This window comes from Amblyraja radiata, chromosome 12 (assembly GCF_010909765.2).
Source record: "Amblyraja radiata isolate CabotCenter1 chromosome 12, sAmbRad1.1.pri, whole genome shotgun sequence".
Classification (NCBI taxonomy): domain Eukaryota; kingdom Metazoa; phylum Chordata; class Chondrichthyes; order Rajiformes; family Rajidae; genus Amblyraja; species Amblyraja radiata.
Genome location: NC_045967.1, coordinates 7,235,796 through 7,261,452, shown reverse-complemented (window position 1 = coordinate 7,261,452; position 25,657 = coordinate 7,235,796). Strand labels below are relative to the sequence as shown.

General features: G+C 44.7%; 1 protein-coding gene across 2 annotated transcripts; it reads right to left on the bottom strand.

The window, feature by feature from the left end:
- Positions 1-1,423: 1,423 nt before the first annotated feature.
- On the bottom strand, positions 1,424-25,030 carry LOC116978893 (protein canopy homolog 3-like). 2 transcript variants are annotated; one of them, XM_033030158.1, is made up of 7 exons: positions 24,958-25,030; positions 24,723-24,836; positions 16,562-16,685; positions 12,282-12,378; positions 10,509-10,631; positions 6,086-6,203; positions 1,424-2,604 (listed from the first exon to the last, which is right to left on the bottom strand). In XM_033030158.1, exons 2-7 carry the CDS (start codon positions 24,823-24,825, stop codon positions 2,360-2,362), a joined length of 810 nt encoding a protein of 269 aa, XP_032886049.1. In that variant the 5' UTR covers positions 24,826-24,836; positions 24,958-25,030; the 3' UTR covers positions 1,424-2,359. The 2 variants fall into 2 exon arrangements, with proteins under 2 accessions (XP_032886049.1, XP_032886047.1); XM_033030156.1 differs by having other exon boundaries at positions 24,723-24,960.
- Between the last annotated feature and the right edge of the window lie 627 nt (positions 25,031-25,657).

The following is a 25,657-nucleotide window of genomic DNA, read 5'->3' as shown; positions in this document are numbered from 1 at the left end:
TGTGGACATCACTCAACCACATTTGCTTGATGTAGCATCAATTCCCAATTGAAAGTCTGTACAAACCTCTGCAGAATTTAGTGCTGGGCGTGAGTAACCTGCCCATCCACGTTTCCTTAGGAGTAATAGTTTTCCACGAGTAGTGGCTCTACTCAATAACACAAAATATGTAGCCTCCTTTTGCTCTGGTATTTTATTTAATTCAAATGTTTAATTGATAATGTTTTATTATTAATGTTTTATGTGCCATTCCTAACTGTCACCGTTTGTCATGTTGTCACTTGCGGGCGGAGCACCAAAGCAAATTCCTTGTATGTGAATACTTGGCCAATAAACTCATTCATTACACATGCAGACCTGGAAGAGTGGGGCATAATGTTCAATCGTAACATAAGCCAGGTGAGCCTATAGACATATGCATGCCGATGTTTGGAGCATTATGAAGATTTGTTTCAACTTAATCCTTCACCTAAGTGCTTCAGTTAATGAACATTCCTGACATAAGTAACACATTCAATCACAGTCCAACAATACAATTGAAAATTAGATAGGTATTCACATTGCACTAATTTAATTCTGATGCTATATGACTCAGTCAGTAGGCACAGTGGTGCAGAAGGGTGGCACAGCGGTAGAGTTGCTGCCTTACAGTGCAAGAGACACAGGTTTGACCCTGACTACGGATGCTGTCGGTACAGAGTTTGTACGTTCTCCTTGTGACCATGTGGGTTTTCTCCAGGTGCTCCGGTTTTCTCCCACATTCCAAAGAATTGCAGGTTCATAGGTTAACTGCCCTCTATAAATCTCCCTTGTCTGTGAGATAGAACTAGTGCACAGACCTGGTGGGCCAAAGAGCCTTGCTTCCATGTGTATTTCTGAACTATGCATAAAATCGATAAATAGCAGATACAGGGGAAAAAATGGAAGATTCTGCAAATATAACACATTATTCTTCCAAAGTCTATTTGCCTGTGATTTAGATGTTGTGAATTTCCACAGCCCTCTTCCTACCACCATCACCACCAAACCATTTATTCAGGAATGGTGCAGCACTAGTTACTGATTTACAAAAGTCATGAACAGAAATGAGTGGAAAATTCCTAGAATCCAGGCAACTGCCTCCAGTACATATCTGACTTCAGCAAATCTAGAGATGTTTATTTCACCACATGATTGATGGAGGCTGTTTTTAATCCTCTGTGCATGTGGTTCTGTCTCTGGCAACGTGGACAAATTCACAAACCATGCGATGAAAAGAATATTTGATTTGCAAGGTCACCAAAAGCCAACATTATTGCCTTGAAATGATGCTTTTGCTTTAAAAACCATACAACAACATGCTGAGTATTCCTGCTGAGTTTTACAAAATTGCTTTCAAATCAGGGGCCAGAATACATGTTTAAAATCCAAGTAACTGACAACATTGTAAAATGTACACACTTTTTTTAAATTATATTCAAATGGTCACTTCCATGCACGAAACAATCCTTTGCATTTGTCATCCATCCAGGAGTTAGATTATTTTTCAGTGATGCAAGTGAAAACTTATTGGGGTTCGAGAATGCGAGAAGGGAATCGATTGATTGACTAAATGGTGAATCCTATCTTTATTACAAAGATTCAATCATTTTTACTGATCTCTTGAAACTAGTCAGATTCTGCTATCTCATATATTTGCCCAGAAATGAAAATTCAAGCACAATGTTTTTGCTTACATTAGTTCACTGGACATAAATAGATTTCAATGTGCTTATTGAACTGTCTTTAAAACATTTTCCTTCCACATTTCAGAACGTCTATTGCTTTGGTTTGCCTACAGTAGAAACCATTGACGTTGAAAAGATAAAACTGATTCCATCTTCTTGATTTAGACGTTAACCCAGATTCTTTATTCATGACATTTGGTGGTAGAACAAAATTCCCTTAAAGCTTGGTACTCAAAGACAGCAGCATCATAACATGCCCCATTATGGGTTAGAACCGCAGGCTAAAAATCACTCAACTAATTATGAAATCGCATCCACATTGATGAAATAAAATGTGATGATGATACCAGTTATTCGGTTTCTAAAATCGGGTCAATAAAACACACAAAAATGATATCAAATCCAGTCACAAAATAGTATTTAAAGTCAATTCTATTTGCATGCCACACCAGAGAAAAGATGGAAAATAAAGGATTCTTGCACAGAATGGTGTACAAAACAAGTTCACAGTTGGAAAAGTGACCACTTGTTGACAAATAACCTGATTCATTTAAATGCACATTAAGAGAATGGTCCATACTGTTCAAGTCAATGTTTTTTTTAAACCAATGAAGCTCTTTAATACACTCCTGAACTTCCAAATCCTGCGGTCTTTACAGTTCATCAGGTCTGTGGGAAGGAGGCCGTGTTTGCTCATTGTCTGATGACATCTCTTTATCCTCGTCTTGTTCACTATCACCTTCTTCTAGTCTCTTTTTCTTCTTTCCTTTCTTCCCTTTCTTCCCTTTCTTTTTATCCTCTTCTTTGCCTTTATCTTTCTTTCTCTTTCTTTTCTTCTTGTCCATATTGATTGCTGCAGGGTCTCCCTTCTGACCCGACCATTGTTCCTTCAAACATTCTGAAACAGAATAAAATGAGTGCATTATTTCTAGATTCACCTTTGCCAACTGATTTTCTTTAACGAGTATGGCAACTGCCGCTGAACTGCATTCATTGCCCTACAGTAAGATGGCAATGACTTGTCACACAATTATTCTGATCATGGATTTTCAATAAGACACTATCAGATAATTTTAAACAATGTGTCCAAACAAAATAAATTTAGGGATAGACACAAAATGCTGGAGTAACTCAGCGGATCGGACAGCATCTCTGGAGAAAAGGAATAGGTGAGGTTTCGGGCCGAGACCCTTCTTCAGACTGAGAGTCAGGGGAGTGGGAAATTAGAGATATAGACGGTGATATAGAGAGATATAGAACAAATTAATAAAATATATGCAAAAAAGTCACGATTTTAAATGAAACGGGCCATTGTTAAGCTGTGGGCTGGGTGAAAACGAGTTAGACAATGAGACTCAACACGACGACTTTGAAACTAGTACAATGACTTTGGTGGGGGAAGGACAGAGGGAGAGGGGATGCAAGGGTTACTTGAAGTTAGAGAAATCAAGTCATACCGCTGGGTTGTAAGCTACCCAAGCTAAATATGAGATGCTGATCCTCCAAATTGCATTTGGCCTCACTCTGACAGTTGTGAGTCTGTGGAATTCTCTGCCTCAGAGGGCAGTGGAGGCAGGTTCTCTGGATACTTTCAAGAGAGAGCTAGATAGGGCTCTTAAAGATAGTGGAGTCAGGGGATGTGGGGAGAAGGCAGGAACAGGGTACTGATTGGGGATGATCAGCCATGATCACATTGAATGGTGGTGCTGGCTCGAAGGGCCAAATGGCCTACTCTTACACCTATTGTCTATTGTCTATTGACAATGCAGGAGGCCCAGGATAGAAAGGTCAGTGTGGGAAAGGGAAGGGAAATTAAAGTGTTTGGCAACTGGGAGATCAGATAGGTCCAGGAGGACTGAGCGAAGGTATTCAACAAAACGATCACCCAGTCTCGCTGAGGTATAAGAGTCCACACCTTGAACTCTCACTTCAAGTAACCGGTCTGACTTATGTTTTATGTGTCTATCTTCAGTTAATACCAGCATCTGCAATTCCTTCCTACACATAAAAATGTAGGGATGTGGTATCTTTGGTAAGCATGGTATGGTTTACAACACCACGGCGGTTAGTGTTGTTGCACTAGGAGCCAGAGTTCCGGCCCTTGGATCTAGACGCATCAATAGGATTCCCAATATGGTAGCTGATGGATTAGAATTCCATACTTAAAATCAAATGTATTTTTTATATTTAAAAAAAAATTACTGTGAAAATAATGGATTGGTGTAAAATCCCATCTGGCTCACTAATGTCTTTCGAGGAAGGGAATTTGTCATTTTTTTTCTGAGTGAGCTAAGTATTATCAAGAGACAATTGCAAAGCAACTAGAGTCCCCGATTAACCACATGGACATCTGTCGGATCTGGCAAGGCTTACAGGGTACAAAAACGGTTTAAAGGCTCAGGGAGTATCAGTGGTAACAGCATTCCCCCCCCCCCCCCCCCCCCTCCTAACAAGCTTCATATATTTGATAAATATTTTGAATAGAAGGTCGGTGAAATTAATCACCAGTCTTTTGAGAGCAACGGATTCCCAGTCACCGTTGCATTTACCGGATCTGTGTTTCTGAGACGGCTTCCCTGAGTTAACCCAGGGAAGCCAACGGGCCTGGATAAAGACCCCGCCCATGTCTTCAGCTAACTGGAGTATTCACGGACATCTTTAACTGCTCACTAGAGCAATCGGCAGTTCCCACTTAGGACTACTAAGAAGTCCACTGTCATTCTGTGTAGGAAGGAACTGCAGATGCTGGTTTAAGACACACAAAGCTGGAGTAAACTCAGGACAGGCAGCATCTCTGGAGAGAAGGAATAAGTGCTGTTTCAGGACAAGACCCTTCTTCAAACCGTACAATTCACCTATTCCTTTTCTTCAGAGGTGCTGTCTGACCCGTTGACTTACTCCAGCTGTTTGTGTCTATCCACTATCATTCTGTTGCAAAGAGTAACCAGGAAGCTTGAGCTTGAGCTTGAGTAGACAGATGGCACAATGGGCTAAGTGCTCGGCTGGCAACTGGAAGGTAGCCGGTTCGAATCCCGCTTGGAGTGCTTACTGTCGTTGTGTCCTTGGGCAAGACACTTCACCCACCTTTGCCTGTGTGTGAATGTGTGTGAATGTGTGTGAGTGATTGGTGGTGGTCGGAGGGGCCGTAGGCGCAGATTGGCAGCCACGCTTCCGTCAGTCTGCCCCAGGGCAGCTGTGGCTACAGAAGTAGCTTACCACCACCGAGTGTGACTGAGGAGTGAATGAATAATGCGATGTAAAGTGCCTTGAGTATTAGAAAGGCGCTATGTAAATCCCATCCATTATTATTATTATTACCACCCAGTGGCTCTGACGTCCACCATCACAAAGTCCTTCCAGAGCACTTTGGCTAACCAGCAAGTGCGGTTCCTTGTGTCTATAAAAGTAATAATTGGTTTCCTAAGATGGAATATTGACCCAAGACTTAGCAGCACTGGTTGCAAGATACCTTGTGGAAGGTACGGCGCAGTTCACATGAATAGTTTCAAGGATGTGCGGTAGAGTTATGTTGCCAGATTGGAGAATCTGGCACCTTCACCTTGGTGTACAGAGGTCAAAGTGACTTGGTGGAAATTATTAAACTTATAAAGTATTTAGACAGAGCAAGTAAAAGATAACTGTTTCCAAGCAGAAAATGCTCAGATTTAAGATGACTGGCAAAAAAATAAATCAGAAAAGTCATGGAAATTTACTTTGCACGTTGAGAGGTTAAGATAGCGGAGTCAGGGGGAGAAGGCAGGAGCGGGGCACTGATTGTGGATGATCAGCCATGATCACAATGAATGGCGGTGCTGGCTCGAAGGGCCGAATGGCCTCCTCCTTCACCTATTGTCTATTGCCAGTATTTGTAATGCACTGGCCAACAGCGCAGTGGCACAGCGCCAGTTAAAGTCTTCAGGAAAAAACTAGATCAATATTTTGAGAAAAAGGAAATTAGCGAAATGCAGGAGACTGGAGCAAATTGATGGATATTTGAATGTGCCAGAAAAAACTCAATGAGCTAAAGAGCAACTGTTTTGATGATCCCACGATGCGATGCACAGGCATTTGTTGCAGCTAGAACCCACCTGTGTGGCTAGATTGAACTATCAAGCTTTCCAATTCAGAAAGACAGGTAACGCTACCTCACTACAAACCCCTGAAGCAATAGAATACATGAAGTGGTGGAGATACTCAGATCAGGTTAGTTAGGACCCTTGGTCAGACCTCGTGTGTTCTCCCTTAAGGGAGGCCAGTTCACTGCCTCTCAATAACAAAGTGAATAGACTGGCAAAACATCAACTACTTTAACACTAATTTACATGGCATTTTAACAGATACAAGGTCCCAAAGCAATTAGAGTTTAAAAAGGTTTGTACCTGTTTCGTGGGGCTTTAGCACATGCCGTTCACAGAGGAATATGGTGAGGTCTTCCTCCTGGTGATTTCTATACCAATCCTCAATAGCATCCTCATACATTTCTACCATCACATCGCACTGTGACATTAAAAACAGCACAGATTTAGTTCAACAGGCTCCATCAGTCACTCTGCTCAAAATAAAATAGTATTAACGTGACTCCCTTCAGTCACCCCTCCCCCCACTGGTGCGTTATAGCACTCTTGATCCTCCAGTCAGACTATCACAGCTACATACCCCAACCTGCAACAAGAGTGTTCACTCCGCCTGTGTGCTAATGTGCCGGAACCGACGTCCGTGCCCACAGCTCCCTGGAGAGGGAACATGCGGTGTCCACGGACACTCTGGAGGCCAATGCAAGTCAAGTGAAGAGTGTTTATCGTCAGGTGTCCCACATAGGACAATGGAATTCTTGCTTTGCTTCAGCACAACAGAATATAGTAAGCATAAATACAGATCAGATCAGTGTGACCATATACCACAGAATATATATATATATATATATACTCATAAATAAACAGATAAAGTGCAATAGGCTGTTATAGTTCATAGTTTGTTTGAAATTGTGTTTAATAGCCTGATGGCTGTGGGGAAGTAGCTGTTCCTGAACCTGGATGTTGCAGATTTCAGGCTCCTGTACCTTCTACCTGGTGGCAGCAGAGAGATGAGTGTGTGGCCAGGATGGTGTGGGTCCTTGATGATGCTGGCAGCCTTTCTGTGGCAGCGCCTGTGATCGATCCCCTCGATGGTGGGGAGGTCAGAGCCGACGATGGACTGGGCAGTGTTTACAATGTTTTGCAGCCTTTTCAGCTCCTGGGCGCTCAAGTTGCCGAAACAAGCCATGATGCAACCAGTCAGCTTGCTCTCTACTGTGCACCTGTAGAAGTTCGAGAGAGTCCTCCTTGACATACCGACTCTCCGTAATCTTCTCAGGAAGTAGAGGCGCTGATGTGCTTTCTTTATGACTGCATCAGTGTGCTGGGACCAGGAGAGATCTTCGGAAATACTGTATGCACGCCCAGGAATTAGAAGTTCTTGAACCTTTCCACCATCGACCCGTTGATATAAACGGGACTGTGGGTCCCCATCCTACCGTGAACGCTGGTTGCCGCAGGGGTGGGGGGGGGGTGAGTGTATTGTAGATAAAGTCGACCACATTTTAATTTGTTAACTGTTTGATTGTTGTTAGTAAACTGGCTGAGTGGGCCAGTTTTGGGTGGGCTGTAGACAGGGGCATGTCTGCTCAGATGAGGTGCAAGGCTCAGGGTTGTGATAGACTGAGCGTGAAGAAGAGTCTCGACCCGTAAAGTCACCCATTCCTTCTCTCCAGAGATGCTGCCTGTCCCGCTGAGTTACTCCAGCATTGTGTGTCTATAGTCTGGCAACTGTCCGCTCAGCTCTGTGGGAAGTCTTCATAATACCCCTTGTACATGACTGGCTCGGACACCATCGGGTAAGGGACAGCTGGTCAGGGCTCAAGAGCAATACAGCTCAAATACTGTGTCAGAGGGAACTGCAGGTGCTGGTTTACACCGAAGACAAACACAAAATGCTGGAGTAACTCAGCGGGACAGGCAGCATCTCTGGAGAGAAGGAATTCAAATATTTACTTATAACTCACTGCGAGTACAACAATATCAAAAGTCACAAATAATATAAAGTATTACTAAAAAACTACAATACATAGTATTGCATTTTATGAAATGTTGCAAATCATAACACAGTACTGCTGAAGAAGGGCCTCGACCTGAAACAGGCAATGAAGAAAGCGAATGGCATGTTGGCGTTTATAACAAGAGGAGTCGAATATAGGAGCAAAGAGGTCCTTCTGCAGTTGTACAGAGCCCTAGTGAGACCACACCTGGAGTATTGGGTGCAGTTTTGGTCCCCTAATTTGAGGAAGGACATTCTTGCTATTGAGGGAGTGCAGCGTAGGTTTACAAGGTTAATTCCCGGGATGGCGGGACTGTCATATGCTGAGAGAATGGAGCAGCTGGGCTTGTACACTCTGGAGTTTAGAAGGATGAGAGGGGATCTCATTGAAACGTGTAAGATTGTTAAGGGTTTGGACACGCTAGAGGCGGGAAACATGTTCCCGATGTTGTGGGAGTCCAGAACCAGGCACCACAGTTTAAAAATAAGGAGTAAGTCATTTAGAACGGAGACGAGGAAACACTTTTTCTCACAGAGAGTGGTGAGTCTGTGGAATTCTCTGCCTCAGGGGGAAATGCAGGCAGGTTCTCTGGATGCTTTCAAGAGAGAGCTAGATAGGGCTCTTAAAAATAGCGGAGTCAGGGGATATGTGGAGAAGGCAGGAACGGGGTACTGATTGGGGATGATCAGCCATGATCACATTAAATGGCGGTGCTGGTTCAAAGGGCCAAATGGCCTATTCCTGCATCTGTTGTCTATTGAAAAACATTACCCATTCCTTCTCTCCAGAGATGCTGCCTGTCCCGCTGAGTTACTCCAGCATTTTGTGTCTACCCGCATCTGCAGTTTCTTCCTACACATTTTGACTGCTGCAATGATTTTACTCAAATAAATTTACAACATATTTAGCTCTGAACTAATGTTGACTGTAATTTAGCTGCAGCTCTGACATTTGAGGCAGTTCACCCTGACGTTGGCTCCCATCTGTATAGGTTGGTCAGATCCATCAGTAACTTCCTTTCAATTTGTCCCAGTGCATCCCTGAACGGCCACATTTAGTAACAAAGAAAAATTACACCGATGACATCTCATATAAAGCCCTTCCTTGGTGATTTTCCTTCCAAGACGCACACAAACACAATTAATTCAATGCGAGAGCATGACCAGCATCTGCCGTTCCTTCCTACACGTTTCACCTGGAAATAGAATGGACTGACAAGTGTTTCTCATGAGGGTTATCAGACAAGATTTGTTGATGATTGAGCTCAGGCCTTTGCCCAAAGAGGTCGGGTTTAAAGAGGAAGCAGTGATACAGAGCCAGAGGGACACTGACATTTAGGGCAGGAAATCTGAAGCCTTGGCAACAGAAGACATGGCTGCCAATGAAGCCCTAATGGGGCCATCAGACTGCAGGAGGCAATAGACCAAATCATTGACGGATTCTTGATTAGTACAGGTATCGGGTTATGGGGAGAAGGCAGGAGAATGGGGTTAGGAGAGAGAGAGATAGATCAACCATGATTGAACGGCGTAATAGACTTGATGGGCTGAATGGCCTAATTATGCTCCTATCACTTATGACCTTATGATTTAGCGTATAAAATCATGAGAGGAATAGATTGGGTAGATGCACACAGTCTCTTGCCCAAAGTAGGTGAATCGAGGACCAGAAGACATAGGTGTAAGCTGAAGGGGAAAAGGTTCAATAGGAATCTGAGGGATAACATTTTTACACCACGTGTGGTAGGTGTGTGGAACAAGCTGCCAGAGGAGGTAGTCGAGTCTGGGTCTATCCCAATGTTTAAGCAGCAGTTAGGCAGGTTCATGGATAGGACAGATTTGGAGGGAAATGGGCCAAACACAAGCAGGTGGGACGTGTTGGCTGGTCTGGGCAAGTTGGACCGAAGGGCCTGTTTTCCCGCAGTTTGACTCTATGTGCAACTCAGGATGAAGAATATCAAATTGAGATCTTACTCTACTGTAATCAGCTCAGATGTAGAATGATTCTTGCTTCTGTGGTCCGTTGCATGCAAGGTACTGCGTTTTCAATGAAACAATCAAGGCAAGTGGAAAAAAATAATCATCTTATGTTTTATGTTTTACTTTATAAAACAATGTTACAATTGTCTGTGTGTTCTGTGTGAAAGTTGTTAGTTGCATGGCCACTTTATTTGTCTCCTAGTTATGTTCAGTCTTTAGTCTTTTCATTGCAACTCCATAGTTGTTTTGTTAGTTTTGATATGTTCAGTTTTTTGTTCAGCTCTGCAGATATTTTCATGCTTTGCTCTGATGCTGTATAGTTGTTGTGCCTAAAGAAAGTCTACTCCTGGACTCGGCAAATCATTGAAAATTCAGTGATCATAAGGTCATAAATGATAGGAGCAGAATTAGGACATTCGCCCCATTAAGTCTACTCCGCCATTCAATCATTGCTGATCTATCTCTGCCTCCTAACCCCATTCCCCTGCCTTCTCCCCATAACCCCCGACACCCGTACTAAACAAGAATTTATCTATCTCTGCCGTAAAAATATCCATTGACTTGGCCTCCACAGCCGTCTGTGGCAAAGAATTCCACAGATTCACCACCCTCTGACTAAAGAAATTCCTCCTCATCTCCTCCCAAAAAGAACGTCCTTTAATTCTGAGGCTATGACCTCTAGTCCTAGACTCTCCCACTAGTGGAAACATCCTCTCCACGTGATCCTGCACAGTGTTGCTCCACACATACCTGTTTCTTCATATCTGAGACCTCGGCAGACGTCTCATTCCACAACTCATAGGGGATGTCCATCACCACCTTGACACCTTTGTGCACAAGGCCATGCAGAGTTTGGAATGTCTCGCTCATTCCCTGTTTGGAAATGAAAGTAAACGTTCATGGCTTGGACAAAACGGTGCGATAGGCTTTCCAATGATTTTAACAAAGATATATTCCAGCATTGCTTCTGCTTTGCCAGTTTCTGCATGGCGCATCACTCATCACTCTTTATTCTGAAGCACTGTCTCCTAATATCATGGAGCTATTTATTGGACTTCCCTAACTTAATGATCTTTGATATATAAAATCAGGACTTTTGCTGCTTGCAACTCTCTATCCATTCAGCCTGACGAAACTGAAATTGAGTGATAGGCATTATCATTACACTTGCGGTAAGGGGATGGGTTAAATTAATTACATTTGAGAATGCATGAAGCCAAGTTTCTTATGCAGTGATCTGATATCGGTCATGGAGAGAGGATCCATTGTCATATATTCGTGGCAAAGTTACAAGATGTGGGCGGCACGGTGGTGCAGTGGTAGAGTTGCTGCTTTACAATGGGTGCAACACAAGAGACCCTGGTTCGATCCCGACAATGGGCGATGTCTGTACGGAGTTCGTACGTTCTCCCCGTGACCACGTGGGTTTTCTCCGAGATCTTCGGTTTCCTCCCACATCCAAAAGCGCACAGGTTTGTAGGTTAATTGGCTTGGTCGAACATATAAATTGTCCCCAGTGTGTGTGGAGATAATGAGCGGGGATCGCTGGTCAGTGTGGTTTCGGTGGGCCGAAGGGCCTGTTTCCGCGCTGTATCTCTAAACTAAACTAAATATTGTTACAACCCAAAAAACTGCTGTCAGTAAACTTAAGCTGTTCACTAAACAACATATTGAGATGCAGATTTGTGATTTAATGATGTTCAAAATAAAAATGGATTTTCTCCAAATGTCATTTAAAATTCCCAGCGTTTTAGATGCTTAAAGGTGAACACACAGCGGTCCTAAAAACAAACCTTGATTTGTAAATCTGTAGTTGAGAAAAAGCATTTACAAAGAGTTTATAGTATGAACTATCCATGCAATGCACTGCAGCGATTTGCTGCATGGAAATAGGCCCTTCGGCCCACCAAGACCATGCCGACCAGTTATCCTAACACACTAGGGAGGATTTACAATTTTTACCATAGCCAATTAACCTACAGACCTGTTCATCTTTGAAGTGTCAGAGGAAACCAGGGAAAACCCACAAGATCACTGGCAGAACGTACAAACTCCGTATAATACAATCAGTTTTATTCGTCACTTGCACATAAAGTGCAAGTACAGACAGCACCCATAGTCAGGATCGAACTCGGGTCTCTGGCGCTGTAAGACAGCAGCTCTGCCGCTGCGCCACCGTGCTGCCCGTTAATATTTACTTTAATATTACTTCCCAAACATGAATAAACACCATCCTAACTTAGATATATACGTCGTTGTTTGTTACTTGGCCAAAAATCCTATTGAGGGCAGCATATTCAACACAAATTCACACACTTCCACACTCACATGGTGCTCTGGTCACTCAGCCCAAGAAAAACAAAGGGGAGAGATGTGAGCCATCGTTTTGGACAACCAATGCTCCATGTGTGGATGCAAGCCTCCACCTCCAGCAAGTGCAACGCCTATCAAGATGCTGCCAGAACCTCCACTAGAACTGCTTGTCTCCCCCCCTCCACTGAAAGGCAGCTCGTCAGTTCTTACCTTAGCAAAGCGGTTACTCCCCACCCGCTCTTTGTGGAGGTTGTATTCCAGCAGCCGATTGCAAATATTTTCAGTGACTTCGATCAATCGTATATCACTGGCGAGAGAGGAAAATAAGGAGCCATCAGATAACATTCAAATTTTTTGTCAGAAGGGAGCAGTTGCATTGTTGATTATATTTCTGGCATCTGGCTTAATAATATTCATCATCATATTGCATTTGTGGCACAGTGGTAGAGTGGCTGCCTAACAGCGCCAGAGACCCAGGTTCGATCCTGACTGTGTGCACGGAGTTTGTACGTTCATCCTATGATTGCCTGGGTTTTCTCCAGGATCTTCGGTTTCCTTCCACTATCCAAAGACGTACAGGTTTCTAGGCTAATCGGCTTGGTATAATTGTAAATTGTCCCTAGTGTGTGGTGGATAGTGTAAGTGTACGGTGATCGGTGGCTGGTGCGGACTCGGTGGGATGAAGGGCCTGTTTCTGCGCTGTATCTCAAAACTAAACTAAACAAGATTGTGCTATTGTAAGATTTGGGTTAAGAACTAAACATTGGGTTAATTTGAATACCTGTCCTTAGGTCTACATAATGGGCTGAGTAACCTACTACTGTGCTGTAAACAAAGTATACGTTTGTTAAATGATACACTATACATTGCACATTAGATTATATGTGATGTATTTGGGATAAGTAGGTTTGCAGAAAATTTGAAATTTAAAAGTGGATCCATATGAATTGTACCAAAAACAAAGGACAAGAAGCCAACCATTTATATCAACCAGTTAAACCCATCCCACTTACGTGCCCTTGGCATGCTAATTACACGACCTCGTTGTCGCGTTGAGGCGTGACGGTCCCACCGAGGTCGTGCGCGACTTCATGCGTCTGCACAGCCGTCTGGAGCACGTGACATCATTTGAAGATGGACACAAAATGCTGGAGTAACTCAGCGGGAGCAGCAGCATCTCTGGAGAGAAGCAATGGATGATGTTTCGGGTCGAGATCCTTCTTCAGTCTGAAAGAAGAGCCTTGACCCGAAACGTCATCCATTCCAGAGATGCTGCCGGGACCGCTGAGTTACTCCAGCATTTTGTGTCTATCTTCAATTTTCTAGGCCCCGCTCTGGGAATAGAAGTGGGGGCGGATCTGGACCGCAACGGCCTTGAGCCCCAGGCTGAGTTTGGCGATCGTTTGCCTGCTTCTGCTGGAGGTGACACATTGCGTCATGCCAGGGTTTTGGGCCTGTCCCACTTTGGCCGTCAGTTACGCGACAGACCGTTGGCGCGCAAACATTTCGTTCGCTACAAAATTTCGGAGCGCCGTGCGATACCGCGCACAACTACATACCCCGCCGCGCTTCTCAGTGGGACCGGCCCCGCGCACCACACGATGCCCGTGCACCTCAAGGCGACGACGAGGTTGCGTAATTTGCGTGCCAAGGACACGTAAGTGGGACAGGCCCTTTACACTTTGTTGGGAAGAATTTGCAAACAGGAGTTCTTAATGCCTTTTGAAGAGATTTCTGAACAGATTATCCTGCTGCATTTTTTTACCATAGTTCTTTTTTAGACACAGATAAAAACAAAATATAATGATCAGCATCCTTTCAAGAATAAGTAAATGTGCTTATGTGCGCCTGTATTTATTCCTCGTCCCCTTTCTTTCCATAAATCCCTATTTGGATCCATATAGACATCACACAGTGGATTGAAATTTAATAACTACTTGTCTACAATGACAGCCCAAACATAACATGTCCTAAACCCAACTGCAGAACATTGCTTTTTATAGTGTGGCAATTTCACTTCTCATAAACTGGTAACCAACATAGTTTTTCTGAACTAAGGCTGAACACTTTGAGATATGCTGTGGCAGGCTGTCTCTCTGTGGACTCAGTTGAAGCTGTATCATTGTTGTAGCCTCTTCACTCAGTTCAGTTTATTGTCACGTGTACCGAGGTACAGTGAAAAGCTTTTGTTATGTGCTAACCAGTCAGCAGAAAGACAATACATGATTACAATCCAGTCATTTACAGTGTATAGATACATGGTAAGGGTAGTGCAAAGTAAAGCCAACAAAGTCCGATCAAGGACAGTCCGAGGGTCACCAATGAGGTAGATAGTAGTTCAGGACTGCTCTCTGGTTGTGGTAGGATAATTCAGTTGCCTGATAACAGCTGGGAAGAAACTGTCCCTGAATCTGGAGATGTGCGTTTTCACACTTCTATTCCTTTTGCCTGATGGGAGAGGGGAGAAGAGGGAGTGGCTAGGATGCAACTCATCCATAATTATGCTGCTGGCCTTGCCGAGTCAATGGAGTCAATATACCTCATGCTGCCGCGGCAAGGCCAGCAGCAGCAAGTACTTAGACGACATCATTCTCTTCGGAAAACTAATATGGCTGGGCAATTTGAGATTAAGGAGGAGGAGGTGTTCTTGAAGACCAATAAGGTGGATAAATCCCCACAACATGACTATCCCAGGTTATTGGGAGCAGCAGGAGAAGAGATTGCATGAGCCTTGATGAAGATCTTTGCATCTTCTCTTACCACAGGTGAGGTCCCAGAGAGTAGCTAATGTTGTTCCTTTCTTTAAGAAGGGAAACTGAGAAAATCCAGGAAATTCTAGGCCTGTGAGCCTCACATCCATGGTAGGGAAACTATTGGAGAAGATCCTCAGGATGGGATTTATTCCCAATTGCAATGGGTTAATTCGGGACAGTCTGCACGGCTTTGTATATGGCAGGTCGTATCTTACTAACATGATCAAGATTTTTGAGGAGATGACGAAGGTGATCGATGAGAGTATGGCAGTGGATGTTATCTACATGGAATTTAGTAAAGCATTTGATAAATTCTCCCATGGCAGGCTGATCTAGACTATTAAGAAGCATGGGATTAATAATGGCTTGGTCGTATGGAATCTGATCTGGCTCATTGGTTGAAGACAGAAGGTTGTGGTGGCAGGACAATATTCAGGCCGGAGGTCTATGACCAGTGGACCTGTGCTGGGAACGCTGCTGTTGGTGATATATGACATGGGCATAAACGTAGGCAGGTTGGTTTGCACACGCTTGCAGATGACACCAAGATTGCTGGGATCATGGACTGTGGGGAAAGCTGTCATAGTGAACAAACGGGATGTAGAACAACAAAAAAAATGGGCAAAGAAACGGCAGATGGAGTTTAATGGAGGCCCACTTTGTGGGGCAAATGTAAGGGGAAATTGTACTATTATGATTCTTAATAGCATTGATGGATTTTGGGGTCCAAGTCAATAACTCCCTGAAAGTGGCAACGCAAGTAGATAGAGTGGTAAAGAAGGCAAACGGTACGCTTGCTTTTGTAGGTCAGGGTTTTGTGGATAAAAGTCAGGAAGTCATGATGCAGCTTGATAGGACTTTGGTGAGGCTGCAATCAGAGTATTGTGTGTTGATCTGGACACACCATTACAGGATGGATGTGGAGACTTTGGAAAGAGTGCAGAGAAGCATGATGCCTGGATTAGAGGGCAGTAACTACAGGGAGGGTTGGACAGACTTGGATCGTTTTCACAGGAGTGCCTAAGGTTGTGGGCAGACCTTTTTACATAGATGGTGGTGTGCCTGGAATACACTGCCAGGACTGGTGATTGAGATGGATACAATAGTGGCATTTAAAAGACCTTTGGTTTAGACACATGGATATGCAGGGAGTGGGTGGGGTGGGATATGGGTGATGACATCATGTGCGGTAAAGATTTTTTTGATTTTTGATTTTATTTATTAGAAGTAAGTACTATACAGTGGTACCTTTTTTTCAGGTTCCAAATATATGTTGACATGAAACATTCTATGCACAACTTCATTTTTTTTTTTTTAAAGATATGAGAGAGAAAAAAATAATAGAAAGTAGAAGAACGTGTAGTGTGAGTAAAAAGAGAAAGAGAGAGTGAGGAAGAAAAGTAAGAAAGAAAAAGGAGCAAGAGAGAGATGCGGCAAAGATCGTGGGCCAAAGGGCCTGTTCTTGTGCTGTACAGTTCTATATTCTATTCAACCGATCAATCTGGCCTTCAAATATAAATGTAACCAAATTCAAAAGGACAAGAACTCAACCATTTATATCAAACACTCACCTCTTTGTTGGGAAGAATTTGCTAACAGGGATTCCCAATGTCTTTTGAAGAGATTTCTGAACAGATTAACCTGCTGCATTTTTTTCACCATAGTGCATTTGGACAAACAGAGATTTTAAAAAGTTTCAATGTCAGCACCGTGTCAAAAATAAGTAAATGTGCTTACGAGTGCCTGTATTTGATCCTCGTTCCCTTTCCTTCCATAAAGCTGTACTTGGTATTAATCACCTCATTCTTTTTTCCCGATTCATCAAATGCCGATTTCAATTCCACAGCAAGATACTTGCAAACTAACGAACAAAAAAAAAAAACAGTAAGAAATTGGAAAAGATGTAAAGGAAGAATAAGTATTAAGCCAGAGGTGGAATGGTTTATATTTTTTTGTCTCAATAATCTGAGTTGCAAAGTACCCGACATTATCTGTTAGTTAAGTGATACCATATACATTGCACGTTAGATTACAAGGGTGGCAGGGTAGTGCAGTGAAAGATCTCCGCGCTTACTGATACCTAGGGAGATTAATCCTCTCTACAGACAATCAAGAGTCAAGATCTTGAGTCAAGAGGGCGGCACGGTGGCCCAGTGGTAGAAACATAGAAACATAGAAAATAGGTGCAGGAGGAGGCAGCCATTCGGCCCTTCGAGCCAGCACCGCCATTCATTGTGATCATGGCTGATCGTCCCCTATCAATAACCCGTGTTCTCCCCATATCCCTTGACTCCACTAGCCCCTAGAACTCTATCTAACTCTCTCTTAAATCCATCCAGTGACTTGGCCTCTGCTGCCCTCTGTGGCAGGGAATTCCATAAATTCACAACTCTCTGGGTGAAAAGGGTTTTTTCTCACCTCAGTCTTAAATGACCTCCCCTTTATTCTAAGACTGTGGCCCCCTGGTTCTGGACTTGCCCCACATTGGGAACATTTTTCCTGCATCTAGCTTGTCCAGTCCTTTTATAATTTTATATGTTTCTACAAAATACCCACTCATCCTTCTAAACTCCAGTGAATACAAGCCTAGTCAATCTTTCCTCATATGACAGTCCCGCCATCCCAGGGATCAATCTCGTGAACCTACGCTGCACTGCCTCGATCACAGGGATGTCCTTCCTCAAATTAGGAGACCAAAACTGTACACAATACTCAAGATGTGGTCTCACCACAGCCCTATACCACTGCAGAAGAACCTCTTTACTCCTATACTGAAATCAGTACTGCTGCCTTGCAGTGCCAGAGACCTGGGTTTGATCCTGACTACGGGTGCTGCCTGTACAGAGTTTGTATGTTCTCCCAATAACCTGCGAGGGTTTTCTCCAGGATCTTTGGTTTCTTCACACACTCCAAAGACGTACAGGTTTGTAGGTTAATTGGCTTCGGTAAAGTTGTAAATTGCCCCTAGTGTGTGTGTAGGATAGTGTTGGTGTGCGGGGATCGCTGGTCGGTGCGGACTCAGTAGGCCGAAGGGCCCGTTTCCCTGCTGTAGCTTTAAACTAAACTAAAGTGACATCTTTGGAAAGACAGCAATGCAGAAAAGATGAACTAAAACTGGCCCTTCAAAATTTCAGAGGAGAATGATATTTGATAATCACTTATTAAAATGATACATGATGGGAAATTATTAATAGCCTGTCAATTAACTTGCATCTTTCTATGCTAAGCCTGAAAGCGGGACCACATGGAAACTGGAGGAACAGCACCTCACATTCCGCTTGGGTAGCTCAGCTCACAACCCAACATATAAACATTGAATTCTCTAATTAGGTAACTAACCAACAAACATCGCCTCCCAATATCTTTATCTTCCTCTCTTCCCTGTAAGCGCACCCATTTCTCCCACTATCCTTTCCCCTCCTTTCCCCCTCCCCTGTCCCCCGTCAATAATATCCCTTCCCCGACTTCAAATTACACACCTCTTCTCTCCTTCTTTTTAGTTTATACAGCACGGTAACAGGCCCTTCGGCCCACCGAGTCCGCACCGACCAGCCGTCCCCACACACTAACACTACCCTACGCACACTAGGGACAAATTTACATTTATGCCAAGCCAATTAACCTACAAACTGCACATCTTTGGGATGTGAGAGGAAATCAGAGCACCCGGAAAAAAACCCATGTGGTCACAGGGAGAATGTGCAAACTACACACAGACAGCACCCGAGGTCAGGATCGAACCTGGGTCTCTGGCGCTGCGAGGCAGAGGCTCTACCTGCTGCGCCACTGTGCTGCCCAATGTGGTGACACACCTGAAATCCTTCCTTTTCAAGCTGTTGATGCAATTTTCTTTTACAGTAATGCTAAGTTAGCAATATATTCTTGTGAACCTTTATGCTCAGAATGTGGGATATTAGTGCTGGGAAACCAACTCTTCCTTTTTTCAGTCATCTAGGATACATTTTGGTTAAAGTTTTTAAAAAAAGAGCTCAAATCCTTTATTTGATTTTCATTCAATTCACCAGTTTAATCTTTTTTAAATTATTATACCGATCACATCAGTAAGACAGATCATTTAAAATTTAATAAAAATTTAATTACATATCTGACTTTTTTGAGTAAGCATAGAAACAGAAAATAGGTGCAGGAGTAGGCCATTCTGCCCTACGAGCCAGCAGCGCCATTTAATATGATCATCCAGAATCAGTACCCTGTTCCTGCTTTCTCCCCATATCCCTTGATGATTCCATTAGCCCTAACATCTAAATCTAACTCTCTCTTGAATACATCCAGTGAATTGGCCTTCACTGCTTCTGTGGCAGAGAATTCCACAGATTTACAACTCTCTGGTGAAAAGGTTTTTCCTCATCTCAGTCCTAAATGGACCCCTTATTCTTATACTGTGACCCCTGGTTCTGGAATCCCCCAATATGGGGAACATTTTTCCTGCATCAAGCCTGTCCAATTCCTTAAGAATTTTCCATGTTGCTGTAAGATCGCCTCTCATCCTTCGAAATTCCAGTGAATATAAGCCCAGTCTATCCATTCTTTCATCATATGTCAGTCCCGTTATCCCGGGAATTAACCTGGTGAACCTACGCTGCACTCCCTCAATATCAAGAATGTCCTTCCTCAAATTAGGAGAGCAAAACTGCGCACAATACTCCAAGTGTGGTCTCACCAGGGCCCTGTACAACTTCTTTGCTCCTATGCTCAAATATTCTCACTATGAGTGGTTAGCAGATCAATTTCATTATAAACACCAGTAATAAAACTGAAAATACTGGAGCTGCTCATCTGCCAGCTGTGGAACAAGACAAGCAACTGTGTGCTATACATTGTGGTACGGTGGCGTAGCGGTAGAGCTATTGCCTTACAGCGCCAGAGACCCAGGTTCGATCCTGACTACGGGTGCTGTCTGTAAGGAGTTTGTACGTTCTCCCTGTGACCTGCGTTGGTTTTCTGCGAGATCTTCAGTTTCCTCCCACATTCCAAAGACATACAGGTTTGTAGGTTAATTAGCTTACAAATAGCTAAAAATTAGCTTATTACCATTACCATTTGTTTTGGGTATTGTCTGCATGGTTGCCTGCAATAGAAGGTTAGATTGCATGAGGTCCAAGGAGAGCTAGCCAACTGGATAGAGAATAGGCTTCATGGAAGGAAGCAGAGGGTGATGCTGGAAGGTTGTTTTTCGGACTTGAGGCCTGTGGCTAGTGGTGTGTCTCAGAGATCGGTGCTGGGCCCATTGCTGTTTGTGGTTTATATCAGCAATCTGGATGAGAATGTTAAGGCATCAATAGCAAGTTTGCAGATTTCACTAAGGTAGGTGGTTTTGTAGATAGAGAAGATGGTTATCAAAATGTAATGTAGGATCTTGATCATTTGGGCATGTGGGCTGAGGAATGGTCAATGGAGTTTAACGTGGATAAGTGAGGTGATGCATTTTGGAAAGCCAAATGGGGGTAAAACATCCACAGGGTATATCGCCCTTCATCAGTCGGGGTATTCGGATCAAGGAAAGAGTGTTCACAGCGCGGCCCTGTTTCCACTAATCTTTCCACCACCACGCACAAGAAGCACACGACCGACACCATTGTATGCAGATGCCAAGAAGAGTGTTCAGCTCTGGCTAACCAACTTCTAATCTTGCGTGTGGACTCGACAATAAGTCGGGGTATTGACTATAGAAGTTGGGCTGTTATGTTACAGTTGGCAACACGTTGGTGAGGCTGCATTTGGAGTATTGTGTTCAGTTTTGGTAACCCTGATGTAGGAAAAGTGTTGTTAAGCTGGAATGAGTGCAGAGAAGAATTACAAGGATGTTGCCAGGATTTGAGAGCCGGAGCAGCACTTTATTCCTTGGAGTGCAAGAGGATGAAGGGTGTTCTGATAGAGGTGTATACATTCATGAGGGGAATAGAGGGTAAATGCACAATGACAGGACTGCCAACATGCCAACAGGGTTCCCACCTCCCATTGGAACGGAGCTTTTTCATTTTTCAGCTTGAAATTGAAGCAGCTTGAATGCAATATTTATGCTTTAAATTGGATTTACATTCCTAATTATATTCCACAGTAGAGCCAGGCTCTGATCAACAGGTGCAGCACATGAATGATCTTAGTATATTCATGTATGGAAATCAGATTATAATCAAGCACTTGGCCCATGTTGACCAACCTGGGTCTCACTGCACACCTGGTACTACTCCTGACCCTGACTCCAGTTACATACCTTCTCTCATTCCTGACCCTGAGTTCAGCCTTGCACCTGACCCCCTATTCTATCCTGATCATAGCTGCTTACCTGCTTAGGTTCCCAGTGCTGAACACTCCTATTGTCCCAGCTTTGACGCTGGATGCACACTTGGCCTTGCTCCTAATCCCTCTGCACTGACAATATATCTGTCCCACACAAATAGCCCCATATCTGACCCCCTGGACTTAACCTCCCCCTCTTTCTCCCCCTCTCCCTCTCCTCTCTCTCTCCCCCACCCCACCCTCCCCTCCCCCTCTCCCCCTCTCTTTCCCCTAACTCTCTCTCTCCCTCTCTCCCCCCCCTTTCTTTTCTCTCCCCCTCTCCCTCTCTATCTCCCCCTCTCACTCACTCTCTCCCCCCCCCCCCTCTCCCTCTCCCCCCCTCCTCACTCTTCCCCATGCTCTCTCTAACTTATTTCCCCTCTCTCTTTCTCCTCTGTCTCTATCTCCTTTCTCTTTGCCCCCCTCCCTCTCTCTTTCCCCGTTTCTCTCATTTCCCCCTCCCCCTCCCTTTGAGAGTCTCTGTGCCTTCGGCATAGAATAGCAGCGCAACGCCTCCGACGGCCCGGGACTCTTGCACTGAGGCTGCTCCATGGCCGGAGCTGCAGCGAGCGACTCGCCAGCCCCGCAAACACTGGCCATCCCGCAAACACTCGCCAGCCCCGGTTCCCCGCATCTGTCCCCGCCGCTGGTTCTGCTTCCATTCCTCCCTCAGCCCCGGCTCTCCAACACCCGCAGCCCATGCAGTTTATACGAGTTGTGACATTTTCGTTGATCACAGAATTTCTCACGACAGTGCGTGAGAAATATGTGATCAGTGTGAGAGCGTGAGCATTTGCCCAAATGCGTGATTCTCACGCTCAAAGCGTGAGAGTTGGCAGCCCTGCAATGAGCTGTCAGCGGAGGTAGTTGAGGCAAGTACTATAACAACATTTAAAAAAATGGACAGGTACATGGATAGGAAACGTTTAGTGAAATATGGGCCAAACGCAGGCAGGTAGGACTAGTGTAGATGGGGCATCTTGGTCACCATGGGCAAGTTGGGCTGGATTTCTGTGCTGTAGGACTCTAAAATAATCAAGTGGAAAATATCAGTGGTGTTAGTTTTGTCTCATTTCCACATATCTGCAGAAAGAGGAACAAACTGATTTCACACCACATTTACATTCAGTTAGGTAAATCAAAAATAAACTAACCATTTACAGACAGCTGCAATCTGTTGATGCATGGTGTGCAGCTGGTAGAGCTGCTGCCTCACAGCACCAGGGAACCGGGTTTGATCCTGACCTTGGGTGCTGTCTGTGTGGAGTTTGCATGTTCACCCTGTGACCATGTGGGTTCCCTCTGGGTGCTCCAGTTTTCCTCCAAAATCCCAAACACATGAGGGTTTGCAGATTAATTGGCTTGGCCTGACTGTGTAGGGAGTGTAGGTCAATTGTCCTGACTGTGTAGGGAGTGTAGGTCAATTGTCCTGACTGTGTAGGGAGTGGATGCAAAAATGGAATAACATCGCACTATGGATGGTGTGGATTCAATAGGCCGAGCGGTCTCTTTCCACGTTCTCCCAAATACCATTTGGTAAATATTAGCAATAAATTGATAAGTTTGGGAACAAACAGCAAAAAGGACTGTGTTCATTTCCAACGAGAATGTAGCATGGCTATTTGTTAGTGATAGACTACAATTCACATCATATTTACATCAAAAAGAATGAGGATTGAAGTGAAATAACCACAGAAGAACAGAATGTAGAAACCGGGAACTGCAGATGCTGGCTTATACAAAAGGACACAAAGTGCTGGAGTAACAGTGGTGCAGTGGTAAAGTTGCTGCCTTACAGCACCAGAGACCCGGGTTCTGACTACAGGTGCTCTCTCTACAGGTGACTACAGGTTTTGTACTTCTGCCCATGAATTCACCTCCAGTATAAATTCCATTTGGAAGATTTTGGAGGACCAAGAAACCAAGAACCAAGAACCAAGACCTGCGTGGGTTTTCTCCGAGATCTCCGGTTTCCTCCCACACTCCAAAGACGTACAGGTTTGCAGGTTAATCAGCTTGGTGTAAATGTAAATTGTCCCTAGTGTGTGTGTAGGATAGTGTTAGTGGGTAGGGATCACCGGTCGGTGATTTCCATGCTGTTCCTCTAAACTAAAACTAAACTTAGGGGGTTAGGTGGCTGCCTGGGTGTCCTCCTCGGCATTCCGGTGGTGCTGCCTGACCCGCTGGGTTACTCCAGCACTTTGTGTCCTTAACAGAGGAGCACACATATTTTTAAGAACAAGGAATCAAAGATATCAGAAATGGTCAGATGAGGAAATAATAGGAAGTGTGAAGCCATATGATTTGGACAAGAGCTACAAGAGAATATAGGCAGGGAGAGACCAGTCCATGGAAACATCTGATGCTACACTTGTCGCTTTACCTCCCCCCTCGACTCCATCCAAGGACCCAATCAGTCTTTTCCAGGTGAGGCAGAGGTTCACCTGCACCTCCTCCAACCTCATCTACTGCATCCGCTGTTCCAGGTGTCAACTTCTCTACATCGGCGAGACCAAGCGCAGGCTCGGCGATCGCTTCGCCCAACACCTCCGCTCAGTTTGTACTAACCAACCTGATTCCCAGTTGCTCAACACTTCAACTCCCCTCATTCCCAATCTGACCTTCCTGTCCTGGGCCTCCTCCATTGCCAGAGTGAGGCCCAACACAAATTGGAGGAATAGCACCTCGTATTTTGTTTGGGTAGTTTACACTCCAGCGGTAGACCTTGCTTTGTCCCTCCAAATATGTGGGACATGAAACTTAGGTTGAAATAATATCAAACCAATTATTCAAATTATTTTATTCTATCCGTCCCAAAACAGAGACCTTTTGAACCCAAGAATGTGGCAGAATTTTCTAACTGGACAACCCAGTTCAAGGAGTCATTTGAAAGTCGTAGCAAGCACCTACCGTCACCCCACAATGGGCCTATTCCATTGTCAAAGTTACTAACTAACGCAGTTTCTCCCAACCCAAATAGTTTTGTACATTTAGCATCATGTTTATCTCAAATGTTATTTTGATGGACAAAATTATACCCCTCATAAAAGTCACCAACAACAATATCTTCAACTGGATCAACCACCATTTTAATCTCTCAATAAGCAGTTCCTCTTTTCTGGTAATACAACACATATATACATTTAAATGGCATTTATATCTGTAGCTCTGAATAAAATAATTAGAATTTAGTTTGATGTTATTTCAACGTAAGTTTCATATCCTCACTGTCCACAGTATTTAAAATAAAAACACAAACGACAATCTGAATCGCTGTCATGAAAAGTTGTTGTCACTAGATGCTAAACGGGCCTACTACACATGAGGCACATTTTAACCAAAAAGGCTGTAATTCCTAAAACAATGATCAAATAGGGAGATGGCTTTTAATGACAATTCACAAAGCAATCACTCCTGACGGATTTCACGAGGAAAGCAATAATACACTATTTTTAAATAAATAGCACGATTCCCGATGATGAACATCACACTCTGATGAGTATCAGCTACGACGTGAACACAAACAGAATTGACACCTGCGTTCACCTAGGTGCGTAACAGGTGAAACCTTCAATCGTCCAACGAGTGGTTTACAAACCTTCGCATTTATCGGGGAGTTTCACCCAGTCGGAATCATCATTCCCCCAGATGAGCCCGGACAAGTAGAGGAGAGCCGAGATCAGCCTGGCTGCGGTGAGCATAGCGCTGCGATCTTTAATGTGGAAGGAAACATAACAAGAACAGTTATAAATATACCGGGTGATATTTGTGTTGCCCTTTGCTGTTTTGTTCAATGAAACAACGCGGCGGCCGCGAGTGAAACTGACACTTACCCGCTCCCTGTTACATTGTACCCACTTCCTGCCGGCCCTGGCCAATCACACGCCGCGCCCAGCCTGCTACAGTGTGGGCAGTGTAGCGAGTGGAGAAGCGACTCCGTGTAGCAGCTTCACACCGGCTCCTAAACACCGGCCCCTAAACACCGGCCCCTAAACATCGGCCCCTAAACACCGGCCCCCTAACGCCGGCCCCTAAACACCGGCCCCCTAAACACCGGCCCCCTAAACATCGGCCCCCTAACGCCGGCCCCTAAACACCGGCCCCTAAACATCGGCCCCTAAACACCGGCCCCCTAACGCCGGCCCCTAAACACCGGCCCCCTAAACAGCGGCCCCCTAACGCCGGCCCCTAACGCCGGCCCCTAAACACCGGCCCCTAACGCCGGCTCCCAAAACACCGGCCCCCTACTGCTGTGTAGCAGCTCCATGCCGGCCCCCTACTGTCGGCACCCCAAACACCAGCCCCCAAACACCGGCCCCCAAACACCGGCCCCCAAACACCGGCCCCCAAACACCGGCCCCCAAACACCGGCCCCCAAACACCGGCCCCCAAACGCCTGCCCCCAAACACCAGCCCCCCTTACGCCAGCCCCCAAACGCCGGCCCCCAAACACCGGCCCCCAAACGCCTGCCCCCAAACACCGGCCCCCAAACACCAGCCCCCCTTACGCCAGCCCCCAAACGCCGGCCCCCA

What these genes read in the sequence shown, in the direction of transcription:
- LOC116978893 (XM_033030158.1), bottom strand. Translation starts at nt 24,825, where the DNA reads ATGCTCACCGCAGCCAGGCTGATCTCGGCTCTCCTCTACTTGTCCGGG. An exon ending in ACTCCCCGATAAATGCGAAG is followed by an intron (nt 16,686 to 24,722) that starts GTTTGTAAACCA and finishes TTTGTTCGTTAG; the next exon opens with TTTGCAAGTATCTTGCTGTG. An exon ending in GCTAAAGCCCCACGAAACAG is followed by an intron (nt 2,605 to 6,085) that starts GTACAAACCTTT and finishes ATTCTGTTTCAG; the next exon opens with AATGTTTGAAGGAACAATGG.